Source organism: Pleurodeles waltl, chromosome 4_1 (assembly GCF_031143425.1).
Source record: "Pleurodeles waltl isolate 20211129_DDA chromosome 4_1, aPleWal1.hap1.20221129, whole genome shotgun sequence".
In the NCBI taxonomy this organism is placed as follows: Eukaryota; Metazoa; Chordata; class Amphibia; order Caudata; family Salamandridae; genus Pleurodeles; species Pleurodeles waltl.
In genome coordinates, this window is record NC_090442.1 from 736,193,205 (window position 1) to 736,218,013 (window position 24,809).

General features: G+C 41.2%; 1 protein-coding gene across 3 annotated transcripts in view; it reads left to right on the top strand.

The window, feature by feature from the left end:
* The window catches only part of TMEM209 (transmembrane protein 209), a 247,680-nt gene extending 223,555 nt beyond the window's left edge, over positions 1-24,125 (top strand). For all 3 annotated transcript variants that reach the window (XM_069229331.1, XM_069229333.1, XM_069229332.1), the window contains 7 exons: positions 969-1,065; positions 1,295-1,420; positions 9,832-9,929; positions 16,792-16,906; positions 17,053-17,150; positions 19,055-19,128; positions 22,295-24,125. In XM_069229331.1, coding sequence (XP_069085432.1) covers positions 969-1,065; positions 1,295-1,420; positions 9,832-9,929; positions 16,792-16,906; positions 17,053-17,150; positions 19,055-19,128; positions 22,295-22,352 — 666 coding nt within the window. In that variant the 3' untranslated portion in view covers positions 22,353-24,125. The remainder of the gene's footprint in view (positions 1-968; positions 1,066-1,294; positions 1,421-9,831; positions 9,930-16,791; positions 16,907-17,052; positions 17,151-19,054; positions 19,129-22,294) is intronic.
* Positions 24,126-24,809: the final 684 nt, after the last annotated feature.

A 24,809-nucleotide genomic window follows, 5' to 3' on the forward strand; every position in this document is an offset into this window, starting at 1 on the left:
TATATTTGCATGTTATCCGGCAGGGACTATAGCCATCTGGAATAAGAATTATTTTCTAGTATTTCTTTCTATTATTTAACAAACTTTTCGTCTTGTCACATCATAATTTTCGGAGACACGTTTGGACTTACATTACCGGTAATTGGTTTCTGTTGGGAATTTTCCAGTTTGAGCCCAACTTATTGATATTATCACAGGCATGTACACCATAGCATGTGTCTTACTTTTTAACACCTGCCTCACTACTAACTCACATTTGTCCATCCCACGTCTTTGATATGGTGATGGGTCCATACAAAAATATATTTTTTGGTACTTGATGATCAATCAAATCTGCTTACGTGGTATATTTTGGTAACATTTTCAGCCCTGATGAAGTCGATGGGGTTTCCCCTGGACGAAACACGTGTTGGCTGTGGGGTTTGATTGGAACAAGAAGTATCAAGACTATGATTCATGGCAGTGTTGCTGAGTAACTGAAAGGATTGCATTTGGACACTAACATTAAAGCTCAAGAGTTTTGGAATTGTATTGGAGACTGCTTCGCCTCTTCAGTTATTTTGTTCATATTAAACACCATCCTAAAGACACATAGCGTGGTGTTCTTTTTCAAAGGACAATTGTAGCGACTACAGCAGATAAGAGTTTCTATACTCATTGTTATACAAGTGTTTACTTAACAAGTGCCTCTTATCTGTCTTACATTCACCAGCTGACCTACTTAGTCTGTTCCTTAGGCACCTCCTGAGAAAAATTCCTGGGGTCCATTTTTTTTTAAAGTGTCGTATGCTGTTAGCAATGTTCTGCTTCATGGGTCTGCTTTCAAGACGCCCCATGAGTCTGTAGAAAGGATAAATAAGGACCAGTCGTTTCTCATGAGCAACTTGTACTTTTCCGCCCTTATTTAATGCCACTATATGTTTAATTGATATCCTTAGTCTGACTTCAGTGCCTTCTGTTTGTTATAGTGGGTTAACGAGACCATTTTGGTCCCCCTCGTTCATGAAATTGAATCGGTGAACACCCAGATGAGAAGACTGGGGTGTCCGGAGTTAAAGATTGGAGGTATGTAGGGGTCACATCTGGGTTTGGGACAGAATGCTAATATGTTTAACATAACAGATCTCCCTCTTAGAAATATTAAATGTTTGTAACGAGATCAAGTGGAATACCTCAATTTCGCCCTTTCCTCACCGCCACCTTTGTTTTTATGGAGTATAGTTTGAAACATATACATGATGGAGTCATTCATTGAGGTCATTGGCCAGTGACGTTTGCTTGTGTTACATTGCAGAAGCAAGTATAAGCAGTCTGAAGCAAGCAGCTCTTGTTAAAGCGCCTCTCATCCCGACACTGAACACCATAGTGCAGTATTTGGAAGTGACCCCCAACCAGGAGTACCTGTTTGAACGGATCAAAGGTAAGCTGTATGGTTTTTAAAATAAGATTCTGAAAAATGGTGTTCTTCCTGTCAGATAATGTTCTACAAATAATACTACCCTGTTGAGTGCCCTGAATGCTGTTGGACATCTGAAGTGTGTATTTGTCTATTTAATCACCCTCTATTAAGTGTCAGGGAGCATGTGAGAAACTACATAAAAGGAACATTGTGTTCTATTCAGTCAATCACAGAATCCCCCCCAGTGTAACGTTTGACCAATGTAGGCTTGTCTTATGCAGCTCCACAAAGGCCGTCCTATCCATACCACATTTTCCACATGACTACTAACTGTGTAAATGATTCCCATTTAGTCACTGCATGCAAAATTGATCTTGTGGGATATTCTGAATCTAGCATGGCACTGAGCCCTAGTGTAGGATAATCCTCCTCTATTATATAAATATTGGCATTTTTAAGGCAGACCTATTGTTTCTCTAGCTTAGTTTTTGGGAGTTTATGACCAATTAAAAGGTCTCATCTAATATCTTAGATAATTGTGCACTTTTAAATTATGCCTGTTATGGTGTAGGACGTGTCTTCATATTGAAAAATGAGTTGTAGATTATGAATGTCATTGGCCCGACACTTGTCTTGCAGTTTGGGTTTAATCTAAACAGCCCACATGAGTGTTTGGAACTTTTGTAACCTAGAAAAACTGTAGAAGGGCCAAGTGGGGGCTTTCGTTAGCCAAGTCTTCGCTCAGTCAGAGGACAGCACTGCATACTCAGCCACTTTTCATTCCCTTGAAAGATGGAGTGTGTCCGTCTGGGGCTACATTAACAAAAAAGCAAGCAGTTTCTTTAGTCTGCATGCCATCTCCCAAGTAAGAGCTTTTGAAATGAACACCTGCTGCTAGAGAGTCATTGGGGAGAAAAATTAAATTTTTGGGACTTAACTTTCTGTTAAGAAATCTCCAGTTAACCTCAAAACATACTGATTTCATAAATAGAAGCTTCTTGACGAACGGCCCGTCCTTAAATATTTTGGAAACAAAATATTTTCTTGAACATTAGACGAAGCAAAGATTTAAAATCTCAGTCGTAGGGAGTTACAGACTTCTCTAAGGGGAAATGGCTCCTGGTGTAATGCGAAATTTAGACTTCCAAGACAACTGAAAAGGGTGCATGGAAAATCTGCATACCGAATGAAAAAAAACAGATAACTCAAATGCTTTCTTTTTGATAGTTTAGAAACAGGTTCACCTCTGTACTCTCCACCTGTTCCGTTTTTGATTGTCCTTATCGAGCCGACATTGACATATCTTTGACTTCTTCATCTATACTTGAATGAAGGTTGTGTACCTACAGAACCCCTGCCATTGATCAACAGTCTGTAGTGCTTACACTTTGATATGACAAACATACAAACTGTGATACTATGTATGCTTTTAATAGGTTTAAATACTGGCAGTCTGTCAGGGTAGCATTTCAACCTATCTTTGTTTTGCCCACCATACGATCGTGGATAAAACCCAGCCATATACAAATCAGTCTCGGTCTTGCTCAACAGTAAGAATCCAGCCAATTCAGACTGGACTTTTCCTGTTGGTGCAGGCTCCTCATTTATTTGCATATGGCTGAATCCACACCATGTGCATGGTGTGCAAAATAATGATGGGGTGGGATGCGTGCCAGTTGTTGAGATTAATTCAAGTATTCCCTCTGTCACCTTTGTGTGTACTTCAGAACATCGCGTTATGAATCACCTTTGATCATTCAGTACCTTAACCAGGACTGATTCTCTTCAATGCACCTGGTCTCAATGCAGCTTAATTGATGGTGGCTGTAGAGGCTGTTAATCTCCAGGTGGCATTGGTTCTGTTTTATAACTGCCCATTCTGTAGTGTTGCAGGCGAATGACAGACTAGAGATTGGATTGGAGTTTCCAGCACTGCTAGGCCTAATGAAGGCTTTTTCGACTTGCAGCACAAAAGTCATGCCGGTGAAAAGAAAATTAAGAGAAAACTGAAACATAATAGGAGTATCCAGCTGCAATGAGTTGATAGAAAGTGATTTTAGTGAGCAAGTGTTTTTTTTTTTTTTTTTTGCTTTGCACACACTACATGTAAGCCATTTTTTCCAGTACGTTTACACCTGATGTAGGAAGGCCACCAATGTACATCTCTGCCTTCCCTTTGTCAGACACCATAATGTGCATTTGGGCAATCAGATTGGTTGAAGTTTCAAATTTTATTAGCACATGTAGAACTTCATGTTTTGTAAACGTCCACAAACCATTGTATGACTATGTGACTGAAGATGATCAATGAGCTACTTATCCATTACACTCCAGCGATTATCTCCGAGCAAGTAGTGCCACGGCTGAAACGCTTCATACTTGTCCTCATTGTGATTGAATTCGCTTTCCAGGCCAACATTATATAATTCTGGTTAAAAGAAAAAGAACAGTTGAGGCAGGATACTCTTGCCGGTTAGTGCATTTCAAAGAGAATGATCCAGCAGTGACCTCGCTGTGCTGAACAGCAAATTGTAAAAATCAGCTGAAATGAGCTGAATGATATGAAACTTTCCAGACTGTTCTTACCACGCCTCTGCCTCATACAGAGGAAGATTTCCTTCTTAGATTAATTGCTGCAGGTTAATGGGCATTACCTTTTAGATCGATTCAGTTTATGTATGTATGTGCGAATCTCACTTCCCCTTAACATTCTCACAGTACGTATGCTTAGTATCATGGGATCTTCAGTGATATTTATAAACAGTGCAAGCTGTTGCAAATTGTTTTTTTGTTTTTTTAAAGCTAGCCTGTCTAAAGGCACATTTTCTTCACATTAACATCCATAATTTAGAAGTAACAACCCCTGGGACTGTTTATATTCCCCTTTAATATGAAATACGTTTAGATAGTGAGTAGATGATACAGATTGAGTGTAAAAATGCAATGCTGCTTTAAACTAGCCCTGCTGACATTCTAATTCCTACTTTGAAAGTTGAGGCAGTTAATTTTTAAGGTTCTATTATTTTTTTTAAAATGTTTCTTATCTAAATTCAGTAGGCCCCTTTGATTGAAAAAAACACAGCATTCAATAGCTCTTAGTGGTGGGTATTCCTCTCGGACATTTTTTTGTTACGCAAGTTTATTTTTTGCTGCAGTTTATCCATAAAATCTCCATAGTTTTGCTGTTTTTCATGTGACAAAATCAGAGAGGATTCATATGCTCTTTGCATCCCTAGCAGCGTTGTAGTTGATGGATATCCGGTTGTTCTGATCATGTCGAAGCAAAATTGCACGACCTGGAGCCGTAACATATTATGTGCCGGGGGAGCAAGGGCATGTGTGCCCACCTTCTGTTCTCCAGGGCATAATGGTATAACAAAAGGGGCAGCAGACGCTTGTGTGTTCCCTTCTGTAATACTGAGAGCAGTGGCACACATGTAGCACCATCATGAGTGTGTGCCTGCATTCATATTGGGGCATAGTCTCAAGAAAATGAGGGAATCTCTTTGCCTCTGCGCCCGTGCCCTATTTAAGAAGTGGGCACAGACGCTAGGAGGCACACTCACAGTGTACCACAAAAAGGTGACACACTCCATGTGCTTCCCAAAGGCAAGTTAGAAGGTGGCAAAAGGGGATCCCCTGGACATCTTCAGACACCTCCCTGCAGGCCGGTGCAGTGACTTACTACACCTGCCTGCAGGGGGATCTGGTCTCTCCCCTCTTTGAAGTGCAGGAGGCATACTGCCTGCTCTGTGAAATACGCCGCTCCCTTTTTCACTGAATGCTTTGGCCCCATGGCAGTGCTGGCACACTTTCCCTGTTTGCGCTTGGCGTACCCACTTAAAGCTGGGACAGTGCACCCTTTTCTTAATACAGCCCCTGGTAGGAATGTAGCTCTCACAGTAGAAATATCCTAAAGGATTATCATCAAGATTCTTCTTTGTGATTGTGTGCTTGAGAGAAGGTTATGGTAGCTTCCACTTATATTGTTGTTCAGGCTGCTGAGACTTTAACCCCTTCGCTGCAGGGCCTTTTCCCCCTCAGGTGCCAGGCCTTTTTTTGGCTATTTGAGGCAGTTCGTACTTAGGCCCTCATAACGTTTTGTCCACATAAGCTACCACATCAAATTTGCGTCCTTTTAGAGGTACCCAGAGTTTGTGGGTTCCCCTGAAGGAGACCAAGAAATTAGCCAAAATACAGCAAAAATTTCGTTTTTTTTTTTTTTAAATAAATGGGGAAAAAAGGGCTGCAGAAGAAAGCTTGTGTTTTTTTCCCCTGAAAATGGCATCAACAAAGGTCTGCGGTGCTAAAATCACCATCTTCCCAGCTTTCAGGAACAAGCAGACTTGAATCAGAAAATCAAATTTTTCAACACAATTTTGGCATTTTACTGGAACATACCCCATTTCTACTATTTTATGTGCTTTTAGCCTCCTTCCAGTTAATGACAGAAATTGGTGTGAAACAAATGCTGGATCCCAGAACGCTAAACATTTCTGAAACGTACACAAAATTCTGAATTCATCAAGGGGTCATTTGTGTAGATCATCCAAAGTTTTCCTAAAAAAAACTAAAAGCTAAGATAAAAAATATTGACATTGAGGTGAAAAAAACAGCTATTCTCTCCACATTTTACTCTAACTTTTTCTTGCGATGTCAGATTTTTGTAAGCAATATACTGTTACATCTGCTGGACTCTTCTGGTTGTGGGAATATATAGGGCTTGTGGGATCATCAAGAACCCTAGGTACCCAGGGCCAATAAATGAGCTGCACCTTGCAATTGGGTTTCATTCTATAAAGGGTATACAGCAATTCATTTGCTGAAATATAAAGAGTAAAAAATAGGTATCCAGGAAACCTTTGTGTTTCCAAAATGGGCACAAGATAAGGTGTTCAGAAGTAGTGGTTATTTGCACATCTCTGAATTTCAGGATGTCCATACTAGCATTTGAATTACAGTTAATTTCTCAAGTAGACGTCTTTTTTTTACACACTTTCTTACATTTGGAAGGCAAAAAGGTAGAGAAAGAAAAGGGGCAATAACACTTTTTCTTCTATTCTGTGTTCCCCTAAGTCTTCCGATAAAAAATGGTATCTCACTTGCATGGGTAGGCCTAATGCCCGTGACAGGAAACGAAACATGGACACATCACATTTTTACATTGAAATGTGACGAGTTTTTTGCAAAGTGCCTAGCTGTGGATTTTGGCCTCTAGCTCAGCCAGCACCTAGGGAAACCTACCAAACCTGTGTACTTTTGAAAACTAGACACCTGGGGGAATCAAGGATGGGATGACTCGTGGGGCTCTCATCAGGTTCTGTTACCCAGAATCCTTTGCAAACCTCAAAACGTGGCCAAAAAATACTTTTTCCTCACATTTCGGTGACAAAAAGTCCTGGAATCCGAGAGGAGCCACAAATTTCCTTCCACCGAGCGTTTCCCTAAGTCTCTCGATAAAAATGGTACCTAACTTGTGTGGGTAGGCCTAGTGCCCGTGAAAGGAAATGCCCCAAAACACTATGTGGACACATCAAAATGATCAAATACAAAACTACCTGTTTTTGCAGGGGGGGAGGGCACATGCGTTTTTGTTCCTGGGATCAGCCGCCATATAGGGAAACCTACCAAACCCAAACATTTCTGAAAACTAGACACCTCAGGGAGTCCAGGGAGGTGTGACTTGCGTGGATTCCCCAGTGCTTTCTTACCCAGACTCCTCAGCAAACCTCAAATTTAGCTTAATCACATTTTCCCCACATTCCTCAATGAAACCACCGCACCGGGACAAATTTCCTACCACCCAACGTTTCCCTTAGATTCCCGTTAAAAATGATACCTCACTTGTGTAGGTGGGCCCAAGTGCCTGTGAGAGGGAAGAGCCAAAAACATGTTGAAATTGAGGGGGAACTAAAGCGTGTCGAAAAGGGCAGTTTGAAAAAAATATATATATATTAGGCTGACAAGTGTGGCAGAATGTTTATCGGTATAGAAGAGACAATGCTGGGTGGTAGAAATTTTGTGGATTCCTGCAGATTCTGGGAGGTTCTATCACAAAAATGTGGGAAAAATTTGTGATTTCCAGCAAAGTTGGAGGTTTGCAGGGCATTGTGGGTAAGAAAATGGTGCGGAGTGCATGTGAAGCACACCACCTTGGACTTACCCAGATGTTTAGTTTTCAGATGCGTCTAGGTCTTGTGGATTTTTCTACATGGCAGCATCCCAAAGTATAAAAAGTGCAGCCCTCACCATTCCAAGTGGGATGATATTGAGAGTTAGACAAGCTCTCATGGCCCAAATGTAAAACCAAAACCCAAAACAATCAAATGTCCTCTTGCTTGCCGTAGGATAAGATGTTTTAGTGTGCGGGGGAGAGCTGAAAGACTGTTACCCCCTTCAGTTGTGGTGGGGGCATAACCATGCCCATACTGGTTGGTAGCCACCAGCCCACTATTTTATTTAATTTTTTATTCCCTGGCATCTAGTAGGTTTTCTGCCTTTCGGGAGTGAATCAGGGGTAATTGCCCCATCTGCCCACCGGTGGGCAGAACAACTTTGGCCCCATTTATTTGGGATGGCGGTATTGCCATAACCCCACCCTCTTTAAAAAAAAAAAAAAAAAAAAAAAAATGAAATCTTCCCTCATCTCTGGTGGGGTCGCTCCCCACATATAAAAAAAAAAATAAAGCAAAAAAAAAAAATATATATATATATATCCCTGGTGACTAGAGGTTTCTGCTCCCAAGGGGGGGCAGAAATGACCTAAAACAAATTTGCGCACCCCCCACGGGAGCGACCCTTGCCTAGTGGGTCGCTCCCCTCACGCGAAACTGACCTTAAAACAAAAAATCCCTGCCTAATTATAACAGGCCAATCTGCAGAAATGGCTTTAAAATAAATTGCCCCCCTGGGGAGCGGCCCTTTCCCAATCGCAATCGGGCAGCAGGAATGCAGAGAGAGACATCAAAGGAAAGGCCCTTCCTTTCCTTTGATGCCCCTCTCGCCCCGTCCACGTGATCGGAGGAGAAATGCTAAAGCATCTTCCAGCACGGAGGGGGCAGCCTTTGATTAGGTTAGCACGCAGTTGCGCGCTGATGTTATCAGACGCCACAGGGCGGAGCTTCCATCCCTGCCCAGGGGAGGGGGATGCTTGGCCATCAGGGAGAGCGTTAGCGAGGGCCAATAGCCGGACGGAACGGTTACATCCTCAGCACCCAATTGGTGCAATCGTGGACGTAACCGTTACGTCCTGGGCACCGAAGGGGTTCAACATTGAGAGTTTTTTCCTCAATAGTATCAATAGCAGATTGGACCCCTGCGTTGAAAAACCATCTTTACTCCAAGGAGACAAGTGTGAGCAGTAAATGTGTCAATACATGAACTGCAGAAGGTGGCTCCTACGGGGCATCCTCCAGCTAAGGTCAGCCTTAGGAAAACAAGTGTTTCAAGAAGCTCTTTCTAGAGGAAATCTCAAGGCTAAAAGTAATTGTTAATGTTTCTCAGGCCATATTACCTTAATGGCTGATTACATCTACCATGGCTCATGATATGTCTTTGAATTTTTTTTTTTTTTGTATGTCTAATTTGATATATCCATAATTTTATGACGGCTTGTAAATTTACATATATACCGCTATTCTCTAAGCAACACAGGAGGTTGGCAGTAAAACTCATTGTGTGTGCGTATAATATTATAGGATCAGCAAGTAAACAGAGTATGCTTAACTTGTGTCCTTTTGGTTCTAAACAGTTTTGTGAAGGGTTCATGTTGGGTATTTTTTATATTAGACACATCCCCCTTCTTCCTTTGGGTTTGTGGTGCCCTGCATTGTATTAGGTGGTATATTTTTCCTGTCTGCAATGAAGAAGTAGTAGGTGTTCATTCAAACAACTGATATGACAGCCATGTTCTACCTGAACAAGTAGGGATGTAAAAGAATTAAGGGTCTTTTCAAAGGATTCTTAGCCCATCTGGGGATACTTATGTCCTCAAAGTAAATGATAAAGCGAATCCACCACCTCCTCCCTTAATTCAGTCCCTTGCCTGGGATGGCTTGGTCGATGTTAGTGGCACCCATGGACCATTTGCAAATAACTATTGCGCCTTTCCCCTCTCCCCTTGCCCCACTATCTGTGTGATATGGATATTGTACAGTATACTCGCTCACCTTCCAACCACCCCCTTCAGTCCATTCCTTCACTTTCCTGAATTATTTCCTTTGAATAATTAACATTGAATTTGTGGGTTTGACTCTGAATGTTCCTTTTTCAATGTTTGATTATGCATCACTAATTAATAAATGTGCTTTTGCAATGAGGTTTTCTCTTGAGGTCTCTAATAATCGTATGCAGGGATTGTTCTTGTTCATGAATACAGTAAAGGTTCCCATGATGGAAAGGTTAAAATTGGGTAACATTTACTTTTCTTCTAGAGCTCTCCCATGGAGGTTGCATGAGTTCTTTCCGGTGGAATGGAGGAGGCGAGTTCAAAGGACGCAAATGGGACACGGATCTACCCACAGACTCCGCAGTACGTGTTTAGTGTTTCAGTGGTTTGTTAAGTTTTCAATTTATTTAAAAATTTTGTTTAAACCATAAAGTTCTGCTTTGTGCAGGAAGCTGGCGCTTTATATAATGGACCAAAATGAGGTACACTGTGCAGAGTCCAAGCAAACCTCAGAGGTAAAACAGAGACACAAATGACAAACCAAATGCTCTCTTTTGTGGTAGTGTGTGCAAGCAGGCGTATCGGAGGGTAGCGCTAAGCATGTAAAGTACACACACATACAGTAAGTGGTGTTATCCTATGAGGGGGAAAAACATGTACTGCATTCGGACACTTCTCCAGGACTTACTGTTAGTATGAGGCATGGTCCGAAGCCACACCAACAGGTCACCCGGGGAGGCTCTGGAGCGTCTGGTTGCAGAGGTGTTAAGGCATTGGGTGTCCCAACCACTTCAGTAGGAAACAGTCCAGGAACTAAGTTGCTGCAAACGAGGACTGGAAGGTGGTCTGCCCCTTGATGTCCTCGGGCACGTGAGTAAACAGTTGGCCATTTCGCCTCAGGCTGTGGGGCTCGGGTGCAGTGGTGTCCTGGTGTTGGATCCGGTGCTGGAGTTAATCGTGGTTGAAGGGGGCTTACAGAACCAGGCTGCAGATGTGGATTGGAGGGAGTCCAGTCTGACTGAGCCAAACAAGTGGGCTCAGGTCTCACAAGGCTGGGCGACATGGGGACACCCTTGGTTCGTTTCTCCTCGGTCTGGAGCGGATGGGTGCAGAGGTGTCCTGAGGCATCAGGTCTTTGTCTTCATGTCACTTGCAGTTACTGGGGGCTGGGTCTGCAGAAACAGGCTGCAGACACATTGGGGAAGTGCACAGAGGGCAAGCCAGGGAAGTCTTTGTCTCTGGAGGGCCTGGGAACCATGCTAGCACCTTTGGCCCGCTTCAGCTCGGGCTGAGCGGCTCAGGTGCAGTGGTGCTGTCCGGTGTCAGGTTTTTTGCAGTCCCGGACCTCACAGTTCTTTCTTTGGGTGAACGTAGATACAGGGAAGCTTCTCCTCTGCTCAAAGGGAGTTCTTCTGGACTATTTGTGAAGCACTGGCAGCTCTCCCAGTTTCCTGGAGGCTGCAGCAGTAGGACTGGGCAGTTGCTCCTTGAGGGTCAGGTGCAGCAGGCAGGCTAGCACGGTTGGCACAAAGTCTGTCATGCTCCATGGTTCCCCAGTTCAGCCAGCTTCTTGTCCACTCCTTTTGTGTCCAGCTAAGATTTGAAGTCTTGGTCCCCTAAATACTCAATTTAGGGGGGCGTTAAGGGGAGTGAAGGATAGTAGCCAGTGCGCTGGTTACCCTTGGGGTCACTGCACCACCTAGATGACTACTTACTTTGGGGAGTGGGAATCACCCTGTTCCAGAAAACCTAATTCCTACCACACAAAAGATGGTGGAATTTCTAAGGCTGTGTTGATTTCAGGGTAATCAGCCAGCCTAGAAATGTAACACGCCTCCTGCATAGCTAATTTTCCCACCTGTCCAAGTGCCAGATTGGCCCTGGGGCAGGAGGGTCGGCATCTTCTTCTGAGGAAGGCCAGACCTGCATACCAAAGACTGTGGCCTTGGAATGCAGATTGGTGGGTTCTCCTATTAGGAGGGGTGTGTCCCATCTCAGCAAGGAGAACTGATGGCGCCTCCACCAGCGCAACTGTGTCATGAACGCATGATGTAGTATTTCGGAGCACCACTCCCAGAGGAACTGGAGTGCAACTGGTCTTTATCATTTAGACTGGTCCTGGACTGTGTGCAGCCCAAGTTTCGTTGCCTTTGGTGCCTTTTTGAATGTGCACTGACATTGTGTCTTACTACGTGGCACTTCCTTTCATTGGACGCTGATCTGTTGATATTCTCGCTAAGGGCTCATTGCGAGACGTGCGCATTGAGGGTACATTTGCTACAGGAAGCCTCCTATAAGCCGCCCTTTGTGGATCAAGTGGCTTAACACCTGGCACTACATGGAATGCTGCCGCCTTGGCAGGAGCTAAGGCTTTGGAACACGAGTGCTCATTGGTTTTCATTGGCAGTGATTTGCTCATATTAACACCTGTCAGAGTAGGATCATTCCTTGATTCAATTGTCATTGATACAATTGGTGATTTTCAAAATGACAATAACTTTTTTTTAATATAAAATTGACATTTGGCTTTTATTGGCCAGGTTGCTAAATTATAAAATGACCGTTTTTTGTTTGGCCTGCTTCAGTGTGTTTTGTTTGTCACCTTAGACAGTTATGTACATAATTTAGTTTTTTTTGTAACGTAGTACAATTAGGCTGACCTGTACACTTTGAACCGACAAGGGGAGGGTGTATTGAGGTTATTTTAGCATCATTCTATGGGCACGTTATATTAGCCATAGGCCTGCAGCTTGTGCCCTTTATCCTAGGAAATAATTTATTTTATTATTTTAGCAAAAGCTTCATCTTATGGTGATGTTTTAATTCGTTTATCTGTTGTTCGCTCTGCTTAGGAATTCTTTTCATTTCTTAGCACTACATCTTCACTCTGTGTTTGTTCAAGGCTGTACACAATAGAACATCATATTTCCTGTCATTTCATGGAAACGTATGTGTTTTTATGTTACGGCAATTTTCTTAGAACACCAGATGTTTTATTATAAAACACATCTCTGCCCCCAATGTGTTACAAGGAAATTCCAGCCAGACGTTTCCACTGCATGCTGTTCGCTTTGTTGCTGCTGTCTGCTGAGACTAAACATCTTTTCTGCCTACATTGGAGAAGACTCAGTAGACCAACAGTCCTCTTCGCTACTACCATATTCATGCGTGGGGGATGGTGTCTTCCTAGTGGGGACCTGAAGGGCAGATTATGGCTAACACTGCTGTGCTGTAGTATAGAACCTTAGTGGTCTAGGTAGGAATTCTGACACTTAGCATTATGACACTATGGTGGGACTTTTCTTATGTTTCACTTTCTTTGTCACTGCTCTATTATCATGTTTGATTTTCCTCATTATTGCAGAACATGCCTTTTTAATCAAGATGCAGTTGATTCAATACAATTCATTGAACCAATTCCTGCTTCTGTTTGTCTTTGCATGTGTGAGACAAATGTAACTCGGAGAAAAGGTTAAGGTCTGTTCCACCACAATTTCCCTGAGAAATCAGGGTACTGGTGAGGTAGGGTACTGGTGAGGTACTGCTAGCTGGCCGTAAGGGTTAGGCCGACAGTTGTCACACAGTGTGGGATTGGGCTTTGTTCCCCACAATCTGGTGGTGCTGCCGCCCGAATCCAGTAGTGTCGTTATTATGAGAGCAAACACGACAAAGCCTGCCCAAGCAGGCTTCTCTCCCTTGAGGGCCCGAACTCAATCTGATGGTGGCAGGCTGGCTAGAACTGCTCAGTGGAACCCACAAGCAGTTGGTAGGTTTTCAGGGGCACCTCTAAGGTGCCCTCTTGGTGCATGCATTGATAAATCCATCACTAGGATCAGTGTGGGTTCATTAATAGGAGATGTTTGATACCAAACATCCCTATCTTCAGTGAAGCCATCATGTAGCTGGGGAACTCGTAGTGACCAGTGTCCAGCACATGCATTTAAAATGGATTCCCTGTTCACTTACTATGTCTAAGAATCGACAAAGACATAACAGGGGCATATTTGCTCATTCATATATGCCCTCACCTGTAATATAATGCACCCTCTCTTAGGGCTAGAAGGCCTGCTGTAGGGGTGACTTACAAATATTATAGGCAGTGTTAGCAGTGATGAGGCCGTGGAACAAACAATATTGTGCCATCTATTCCAATAAGGTGAGCTTTGTTTGATTATATTTATACCCACCATCCGCTATTGTGTTATGTTTAGAATGATCTTATAAATATTATAGAACTGCTGTCTATCCTAATTCAAGCATATGAACCTATGAAAGATACAATACTGGAGAAGAAGATAAGTTACTTACATGTAAGTACTGTCGATTAGTATTGGTATCTTTCATAGATTCACATGTGATCCACCCTCCTCGTAGAGGCTATCCTGTATGTGAAGATAATTCCCACTAGTGCTTGAAAATATGAGGGCAGATGCCTCTGTAGGTAGTGTTCTACAGGGTGCTGTCACCTGATTGGCTGGGGTTTTGGTTCTTTATAAATGATGAGTGTTTTGGTTCTTTATAAATGATGTGGATAATCCAATCAAAGTAATGTCTTGTAGCCATTATAAGCTATGACTACTGTTTCTACTGGTTTGGAAGGCACTATGAGACTCCCACCTCAATGATGAGGAATGATTCAAGCATGTGAATCTATGAAAGATATAATTACTGCGGAACAGTACTTACAGGTAAATAACATTTTTTTATTTCCGTTTGTGATTTCTCAAAATCTAATGGTGATAAAAATGTACTCTTAACAGGATGCCCAATGTTTGATTTACAGCTTTACGATCCAATGAAAAATCCAGATACAAGATAGACAATGACACTGAAATTCTTGGTATGAAAGTAGCAAAGAAAATGCAAAGAATTGAATGAGGACAATGCATTGTGAATGGCATTGATGTGTATGTTGGAATGTTATAGTTTTGATCTAGTATTCTACTCTTCAATCACATGAATGGTGTTAAAGAAGAGCTGCGATATGGAGGTTTCACGCTTGTTACACAAGTCTAGGCTGTAAAAGACACTGCAGTTGATGCCAAAGATAATCCATATTTCTCATGTTGTCTGTAATTCCGTGACAGGAATTGGAACAGTCTCAGCAGTGGATGAGATATATGGCAGCTCTCCATTACAGGAACCTTCTTGATGTTAACTAACATTGAAAATGCTGCTAGTTAGAACAGGAAAGCAGTGTATTGCAAAGGAAAGTTGTTGGAGCCTTTTATGCACAGGACTCTGCTAACCGTCCAGTCACTTGTTGGCTGTCTTTACCTTTGTCCTGTACAGAGCTCCTGCAACTTAAATCTGGATTTGCACAGTACACCTACTACATACATGCATACATATTTGAACGAAGCCCTTAAATTGACCTAAAAATATGTTAAAGTGAATGTTTAATTTTTGCCAAATATGGTTATTAAAATAGGTTTTCAGCATAAAGTATTTTAAGTTAGTAACCTTCCAACTTTAGATTTTCAGTATTTGTGTTTTTGAATATTTTTTTTTTCTATTTTGACTGCAACAAATTCTTTACTGTTCCTAATGTCTGCCCATAATACAGTACAGTCCGAAGTAGTACATTGTCAAAACTTAAAACGATCTTAATCATTTTTCCATTCCATTTCCCAACGAGAAGGAGGGCTGTTTATGCAGTGAATAATGGTGCACATTATGGAGTCACTAGAATTAAAAATAACAGTTCCTTCACCATCACGGTGCCTTCATTGAACATAAATATTAACTAGTATAGCAAGCTAGCTTCTCATATAGGACCATGGGAATGACCTCAATAGAAAATGGGAAGAGCCGCACAACACAAAATGTACCTGACGGACTGCGGAAAGAAGCTTGGATCACTGGGGTATCTAGCCTGAAATGTGCATACAGATAGTGGTGTAAAGATGGGGATTGTAGACGTCCCTAGTCAAACCTTTCCCTTCCTACAGCCAGTGCAAAAACATGTAGCACGGTTGGATTCAAATAAAAAAGTGATCTCATTCCGCTGCAGCCTTTGTTGGCTTTTAGTGCAGTGAATCACACCTAGAGGTCAATGCCTTGTTCATAAACGTCAAAGGTAAGCCATATTATGTCTATTTTACGCCTTTATTCACAACCTAAAATCCAGAGAACTTCCTCTGCACATCCTTTTCTATATCTTCTTGCCCCTCACCTCCTCCAGATTTCTAAGAATCAGACTAAAGTGGCAGAGTATGTATGGTGTAGCTCTAGACCCGCTTGCACTCCTTTCCTCTCAACATCAGGAGTCAGTCAAAGCAACTTTCAGGAAGCCTTTGAAACGACAACTTCCATTACATTATGTAGTTTCATCCAGGGAGTCAAATGACCAGCAGCAGAAGGTTATACTGCCCGCTGTGCTGTTGATATAAGTTATAGAACTCTCCACGAAAAAGTCACTTTGACACTTTGTAAACTGTGAAGGCGTAGATTTGCACATATCTCCGTTTTGCAGTGTAATGCTTTTATTTTCAGACATTTGAGAGCTGCATCTTGAGGACCGGAATGCTTGTGAAACTGGCTGGACAAGCTACCTACCCCAGCCCACAAGGGCTAGACATATCCTTTTCACTCCTCTTCCCAGGATACCTGGGTGTTCTCTCCTTAAATAAGGAAGAGATGGAGCTCGTCCCTGTGCAATTCTGCCCATTCAGCTTGTGGATGGTCAAGGTTACCATAGTGCAGTGCAGGGCAGCCAGTACATCCCTCTTTCTGTGCCACTTTAGCTGGTGTAAAACATCACAGTTGCCCAGGTTGAGGGGCAGCGAGCCAGTGCCTCTCAGGCCCAGTTAATTGCTCTAAGTTCATTAGAAGATAGTACATGCTCCTTAGTACACTGGGAATTTGTTTCTAGTTGAAAACTGGTCACCCGCTCTGGGTCCTGTTGTCTCGTTAGGGGGGCGGAGAGAGGGCAGTGAAGTATTTCATTTTTTTCTTTTTAATTTATATGTATTTTTCTTTTTTTAATAGCTGTGAGGAAATTACCAGTGATGAGTTGGTTATTCAGACTGTCCTTTGGGTCATTTTTGTTTTACTTCAGAATCCCTCTGTGCAGTCAAAAAATATTTTTTTCAGTTACACCACTTGTTATAGCCTAGGGCAGTATATTGTCCAAAGTGAATAGCTTTGCATTCATTGTATGCTACGTGTGTCTCTTTAATCTATGTTATGTGCCTCTAACAATGTTCTGTTTTTCTTTCCAAAGATCATAATGCATATATTTTGCACTTATTTGGACTCCAGACTGCCCCCTCATCCAAAGTATCCAGATGGGAAAACCTTCACTTCTCAGCACTTTGTTCAGACACCGGGTAAACCAGGTACAGAATTCCCTGAGCACAATTATTTATTTATTTGGGGAGACAGGTGGAGTTTGTGAGCATGTGATAACAATTACAATTGGAGGCTTACTGTTCGCCTAAAACTTTCATGTTTGTCTTTCTTTGCACTGGACCTTGGTTTGCAGACACCACAAATGAGAACGTGTTCTGTATCTTTCAAAGTGGTATCAATCCTCCACACTACGAGTTGATCTACCAGCGGCATGCCTACAACCTACCTAAGGTACAGTTCTCATACATTGATCACAAATGCATGCTTTTGTATAGACATTTTGTACATTTTCTGTGTTTATTGTGGAAATTTCAGTGCCTTGGAAAATGTCCTCTTGAAAGGTTCCACAGATGCACACATGCTTTTTATTTTCCATTTTGTTTCAGAAATGTTCCCCTCACACCGCTGGGGGTAACAAAACATCCTATGGTTGACTTATGAAGTCTTGGGATTTGGAAATGTTAATGTGTGGGCAGAGATTTTGGTGGCAAATGGAGAAAAACAGCAAGGTGATGGATGGAATGCTTGAGTTAATCTCAGCCACTGGCAGTCGCTCAGGCCACATCCCAATTCATCAATTCCATCTCCCCTTCCTCAAACCCCCACTACCGCTCCCAAAACAAAAAAATGCCACCCCAGTTTGGACCCAGCCTTATCTGAATCAGTCTTGACCCTGCTCCCCATGGAACAGTCCATACCAAACAGCCAGGCCAGGTCCTCCCGCAACCGGAAACATGCATCATGGGACTGATTTTAGGGAATCAACCCTCATCAGCAGACTAGCTTGAATCCAGTGGCACAGTGAGCCCGGGACCCACGTCTGGGCATGCGTAGTGCACTTAGGGCAGCACATGCAAAAACAGCAAGGTAATTAATGGAATGCTTGGGTTAACCTCAGCCACTTTCAATCACTTGGGCCACATCCCAACCATCAATATATATATATTTTTTTTTTATTTATTTATTTTTGCCCACCATTCACCCCCAGTCACAGGTCTGGGCCCAGATCCATTGTTTTTTGCTTGCCACGCCACCCCAGTTTGGACCCAGCCATGTGCAAATCAGTGTTGACCCTACTCCCCATAGGAACAGTCCAGCCTGAACTGCCAGGCCAGGTCTGGCAGTTCAGTGAGCCTATATATCTCATGTATTAGTAGTAGGGTATTTAGTTCTTGCAGTGGGCACCTCACAGTTATTTTAGGATTGCATCGGTGTGATTGCACAAACAAAGATATATGCTGTTTGATTTTGAAGTTTGAGATATTACAGTTAGTTTCCTAGAGGGAACATAATTTAATGAATTGTAATATTCCACTTTTGAGAAAGCTACGATATAGATGTTAGGAGTTTTTATGGTAAGGGCGTGAAAGGTTCTTGTTTTTTCTACATTATTAATTTGTCCCTTTGTACCTGGTTGGGTGTTGAACTTGATTTTGTTGCTAACTGTGAGGTAGCTGAATTCAGCAAATAATTAATGTACTTTTATGGGAATTATTTTGCCGTTAACATAGCCAGTTTATCTACTTTCTGCAAGTGGTTACACAGAATATTGTCCAACTACTAGTTTAGAATTTTTAGAACTAGTACGGTTTTTCACCCTTTGTAAAAGCATCACGTCCGAATAACGTAGCTCTTGCAAACGATAAATATAAATGTCCCTGTGAAACGCCACGGGTTACCACAGTGCATTGAGACGTGCAGTGATATAAGAACATTTAAGAGGCTAAGAACCAGTTTGAAGCATTCCATGATGCTTGGAGTAGCAGCGCTGGAAGTCATAATTCCAGATGGTCTGACCTTTGATGACGTATAGTTGTCTTTGTAAGCAGTATGTAGCCCACTTTACTTTTCACTAGCGTTCCAACAAATTCTGAGTCTTCTCTCAGACTAAAACTAGCCTTTTATAATTCCTTGTTGCTCGCCTTCTCAAGAGCTTTTTCCCCTATGAATCGTGATGCTTTGAAAGGAAGCCTGCATCCTTTTCTTATTCCTTTCTTGCTAAATGAACTGCCAGTATCAGTGATTCAGTGATCATTTTCAAGCATTTTACCTGAAATACCCTGTAGGGTGCCCAGACTTCCAGATAATTTCTCTAAAATACCTTTTTCTAATTTTGCATATTTGTTTTCTTTTAGGGAAGAAACAATATGTTCCATACGTTGCTTATGTTTCTGTTCATCATAAAGACAAAAGAATCTGGAATGCTCGGGTACGTATTTACAACACTGCACTGCGCCCAGACTCCAAGCAAGAGGAGCGGGTCTGGTGTGGTGCACAAACAAAGAAATAGTTTTTCTTTAGCCATAAAACCCTGTAAAGGGACTGTGCCAAACATAATTTTGCTTTACTTAAATCATTTAAAAAACACAGGTGAACTAAGAACAAACATGCTGCCAGTGGAGCACTTCAGACACTAAATGGTTATAAACATTCCTTTTGTAGGTTGTGTGTATTCCCAATCATGTACCACAGTATGCAGTTAACTAAAGATGTGTAAGCCATACCTTCTCCACCGATGTCCCTACTCTGCTTACTATATATTCTAATGGACTGGAATCCCAGAATGACGTTGATCACTTTAACATGTGTTTCCTTTTCCCGCTTCAAGTGTGTCAAGGTGCATTACTATATAAGGAGCTTATGTCCATTGAATCTGTACTCAAATTAAGTATTATTGAGCCTTTACGTGAGCGTGATGTAGACACGTACTAATGGGCATTGGGCAGATTATGGCCCCCTGGAACTGGAGGACATTTCTTTGAGATGTTAAGAAATTGGAGCTTCATTACTGCTTCCTAACACCACATCACAAACCTGAAAACCATTCCATTTAGAAAGAATGGCTTGGAATTCTTTTGCATCTCTGGATTTGTTTGGACCCAGTAAAACGTTTCACGAATTTACCATAACATTAATTGTGATATTAACCACTAAAAAAAAAAAGGTTGTTCGGCACATGTTTGATACATGCAGTTATTAATTGGCAGCCATCATACATGAGTGCATAAAATCCGTTCTATCTTGTTTGGACTGTGGATTTAAAGCTGCTCCTTCAATTCTTCTCCCCCATGTCTGAAACATCAAAACCTTGAGTGCATCAGACTCCTTAAACATATCTAGGTTTGACAGGGTGGTCTTGTGTGAGAATTAAATGATTGTGCACCTTATGCACCACAAAAATAGACATTGAAAATGAGGGTTTTATTTGGAAAGCATCAGGGAGATAAATCTCGATAGAAATGGGTGTTTCTAACATTGGCTTTTTCGGGTATTAAATCCTTGCAGCTTGTATAAGGGTTGTAACCCTTTCTAGGTCTGGGGAGGCCAGCCTTTTCTGTTCTTATTGGACTTTGAATCTGCCTCTTTCCACAGCTGGCTTGCTTTTGTGCCTTTGACTTTAATTCAGCAAGTAAGGGATATACAAAACAACACTTTTTTGCCGCATTCAGTTCATTGATATGTGCATTGCATTTTATTATTACACTTTTTTTTTTTTTTTAAATAAAAAGGTAACCAGGCAGTGTCCATTGATTTTAATACATCACAATTGTATTCATTTGATTCATAGTTTCAGACATTAAGCCACCACATTATATTCTTAAACACCTTTAAAAAAATTAGAATGTAAAGGCATTATCTGCAGACTGGCTGCCTCCAAATTACTCAACAGCAGTATCCGGGCATTTAATCCAGTTTTTTTAACCGTGGCTGTAAAAGCAAGTACCATTGCCTGAAGGATAAATCAAAGCTCAATCAGCTAAATAAATGTATACTACTTATTTTAACTGGCATACAGCAAAGACACTCTCTATTTTTTTTCAACAAAGTCCTTTCATCTGCCACTTGATTGGCCTCAGTAGGACTATCTAGGAGATTGGTTAAATATTGGAATGCTTGGAATATAACTTCTTATATCTAGTCAGTGAAACAGAATCCTTTTCATCAATGTATTGTGTGCCAAATGACCAACTCATATGGCAGCCAACTAATCAAATTACATTTTTAACCCTCAAAGGGATTCTCATCTACAAAAAATTAATATCTCCAGTTGGCTACGCAGGTGACAAAAGCCTTTCTGGTTTTCTTCTTTCTAGTCATTAGAGCTTCCCAGAAAATGGCTTATAGGTTCTCTGGTTTTCTGCCCTTGTAGGAATTGGTGAACCTAAGAAATTTGTAGTTCGCCAATACTTGGAAGAAAATTGTTAATTCCTTATATATATTGTGTGCAAGTTTGCATTCTCTGGAAATCCTCATTGGGTCTTAAAAGCAAACTTTACAATATAGGTCAATTCATTCTTTTACCTAGAACTAAAAATTCTGCTCTTTGTAAAGCCAGAGCCTAATGGGCTTGGAGTAATGCTGCCAGTGATAAACCACCATACGATCTGTTAAATTTAAGTAGACCACCATAACTTAGGGAGAACCTTGGTAAATGATATGAATATGGTCAGACCAATTTAATTTAGAACTGAAAATGAATGGCAAGTACTGGCAGATCCCAACCTGTTTTAGTTTTTTACACACCAATGTTCAAAAGATCTCAACATGTCCTCTTACCTCCAAATATGAAGACCCCCACTTTATCTTTGTTAATTATAATCTTAATAAAGGTAAGGCACATATATATATATTTGGGAGCAAAAAGCATTGTACACAAAGCAGTCCTCAATCTATTGGTTACTTTACAGCAAAAAAATGAATTGCTGGCAATCCAGGGGCCTGGTCTTCTGATGACTTGCATTAGAGGAACATTCCCTTGGTGTCTCTAGCAACCACATTCACCAGTCTACCTGCAATGAGAACTGAAACATGTGAAAGCTCCCCTATTCCTGCTGCCACGCAACATCTGCAAAAAAACAAAAAAAAACAAATTCAGCACACTCAGTAGTTTTAGCAAAACCAATAGCTCTGCCTTACAACTGCAAATGCAAGCCAGACCTTTTGATTGTGATGGTTTGGGGGGCGGTGGGGTAATGGGGCACATATTCAGAATGCAATGCTAAGTTGAAGAACCTCGAATCAGGTGGTAATATTGTACCTGATATATATTGTTCCTCTAAGGAGGAGTATTTGTCCTGGTGCCTCGTGGGTTTCAGGGAGAACCAGGAGTCCCCTCAAAACCTGTACTTTAAGCAAAAAACTTGCAGCATCCGCATCCAACACTTAATTGCAGGAGTGTTCAAAGCAAGTAGGTAAAACACTATATGCTACAGATTGTTTATTGTTACTGGTTTTCCTAACAGGCTGTAACAGGCAATTATGCGAGCCATTAAGTGAACATCTGTTTGAAATGATCAACTTTATAGTAGCAGAAGTGTTATATGGGAATAAATGTCTAAACTACTTTAATTTACCTTTGTGTATCCATTTCACAGGCGAGTTAACCTTGGATTATCTGGTGTGAACATTCTGTGGATTTTTGGTGATTATTAAATACCTTCACATCTTCCTCAATCCAAGTTTTAAAGACCTCACCGTCGACAGTTCTCTTACTCAAGAGTCAGTGAAGCCTCTTAAGCTTTGTGGTGTCTTGTGGACTTGAACTCCTAATGTAAGCGGCCATATTGGTCCAACTTTGGGACAATTCTCTGCTAAGTTTTGGAGATATTCTCCACCAACAAACCAGAGCAAGAACATGAACATCTGCAACGCTGTACTGTCTATGCTGCAAAACCTCCTCCTTTCTCGTGCTTCTGCATGAATTTGTAGTTGGAGAAGCTGGCATAGGGACAAGGGCAAGCAATGTTAGTGAGTTTTGTGTTTTATTTTTTAACCCCCTGATTGCCCTGTGTTTTGATGACACAAATCTGGATCGTGTAAACCTGAATGAAGTTGCTCATCTGTTAGTCCGCTTCAAGCACCTTGCTGTTTGAGGCTAGGTGAAGGGAACTATTTCACTTCTTTTCAGTAGCAGGGTGTGGGGTTGTTTTTGCTCATTGGCTGATTTTCATTACTGTCAAAGAGCTGCTAGGTATTGAAAAAGTACTCGAACTTTATTGCACCCCGATCCCCAGCTCTTTGATGTTACCACTTAAAAAACTGTGTTCTCAATACGAGTGCCTTGTTACAGGTCTTATCTAATTGTATTACAAACAGATGCATACAACCTCTTTATGCACCCAGAACCCAATTTGCCAGTGTTCTTATCTGTGTGATCCTTAATTGAGCACTTTGGTTATACTTATTGTGTCAGCCACTTGTTCTTTGAAGGAGTTCTGTGCATCTTTAACCCAGCATGCATGATTGTTGGTATTTTTGTATCCTAGGTCTAGTATGCAGACTTGTTAAATGAAATTGGGTATTAAGCATTCTACTTGTTTACATGTTTATTGGGATGTTATTTTTAGCTTCTGTGCTTGCAAAAGGAAACTATTTTGATAGTGCCTTGATTTGATATTGCAGAGAAATATTATTTCCATAACTTTTGTCATGGAAGCAGTATCTCCTGGTGTGTTTTGTTGAGAATCCATTTTAGGGAAATGTCAGAACAAAATGCTGACAGAAATACTCAATGTAACAGCTTTTTGGTGTTACCAATCTATTCTATTTGTAGATGTTTTGTAGCTTTTTTCAGGGGAGGCATATTGTAAGCAGAAAATGGGATCCAGTCACAAGTTATGAAAAGCCCTCATTGGATCTCTTTTTAAAAGCGAACAGAAGCAGAAATGTAGACTATTTTGGTAAATGATGGTATAAAAGGTAGGCCACAAATTTCACTAAAATCCCTGTCACAAACAACAAACACGTTACATAGGTTTAGTTCCAACTGGCACCATTGCTCACAATTACTATTGTGAAAACAGCTCACGATATGACTAGTATTCCTGAGGTTTATTCACCTTAATCATTCTCTGATGTGAAAACCCCTCCCTTGAAGCGAAGACTGCGTTCAACAGCATCGCAAACATCAGAGCCTAGGATTCCATTGGTTCCAGATTATCGGGCAGTGTTCGGTTTGTTTAGGAGTGCATGTGACCGAGTGAAATTATTGCTGAGAATCAAGTCCTTGTTTGTGAGGAGAATATATAGAGGATTTTAGTTTCTTTTTAGTATTTCCACAAGGTATGTCTGATTTAAATTAATACTTCTGGGGTATTAAAGCAGAGCATTCCTTGTTCAAGAATATTTTCATTTGTTAACAATTTTTAATAAATGAAGAGTGGTGAATTCCTTAATGCCATTATTAAATGTTCATATTTTAATGCACACGCTGCTTAAGGATGCTTTTGTTCTAGGCTGTGGGACATTATATGTATAGATCCAGCTTTAATAAGCAATTGCAAAGTCAGTATGTCTGTCTTTGCAAGCCTGCAATGGTTTTATTTATGATATGTTTGCAGATGTGGAATAGGGATTACACATTTGAAAGAAATAACAAGTGACAATTATTTGCAATGAAACAGGTCTCGCATTTGCTTGAGTTAGAGCTGTTGAAATTTTAAATTCATAACTGGACTTCTCTTGCCACATAAATTGGTCAACCCTGCCTTTAACTAAAGCACTTCCATTTACCTTCTTCCTCTATCTGCAGCAAAAAAATGAAAATGTTGTCATTTAGCATCTTAATTTAAATCCGCCACCCCACCATCAGAGATGCTGGCTGGCTAACACAATTCAGCAAAAAAAGACACAAGACAGTCACGGAGGAGAAATAAACTGGAAGGGTCACCCAAACATACTAAGAGTGTTCAAACAGTCATAGTGTACTAAGGATGTTAAGTTCGCCTGAATTATGGTCATAATTGTAATAAGGAGACATTTTTGAAGCATATACAATTATCATTTACACCTTTATCAGAAAAGAAATACATTCTTGGCATTAGACTGTAATGCTCACAACAGCCCCTAGAGAGCACCATAACAAAAATATCATTTGTAAGAAACATGGTC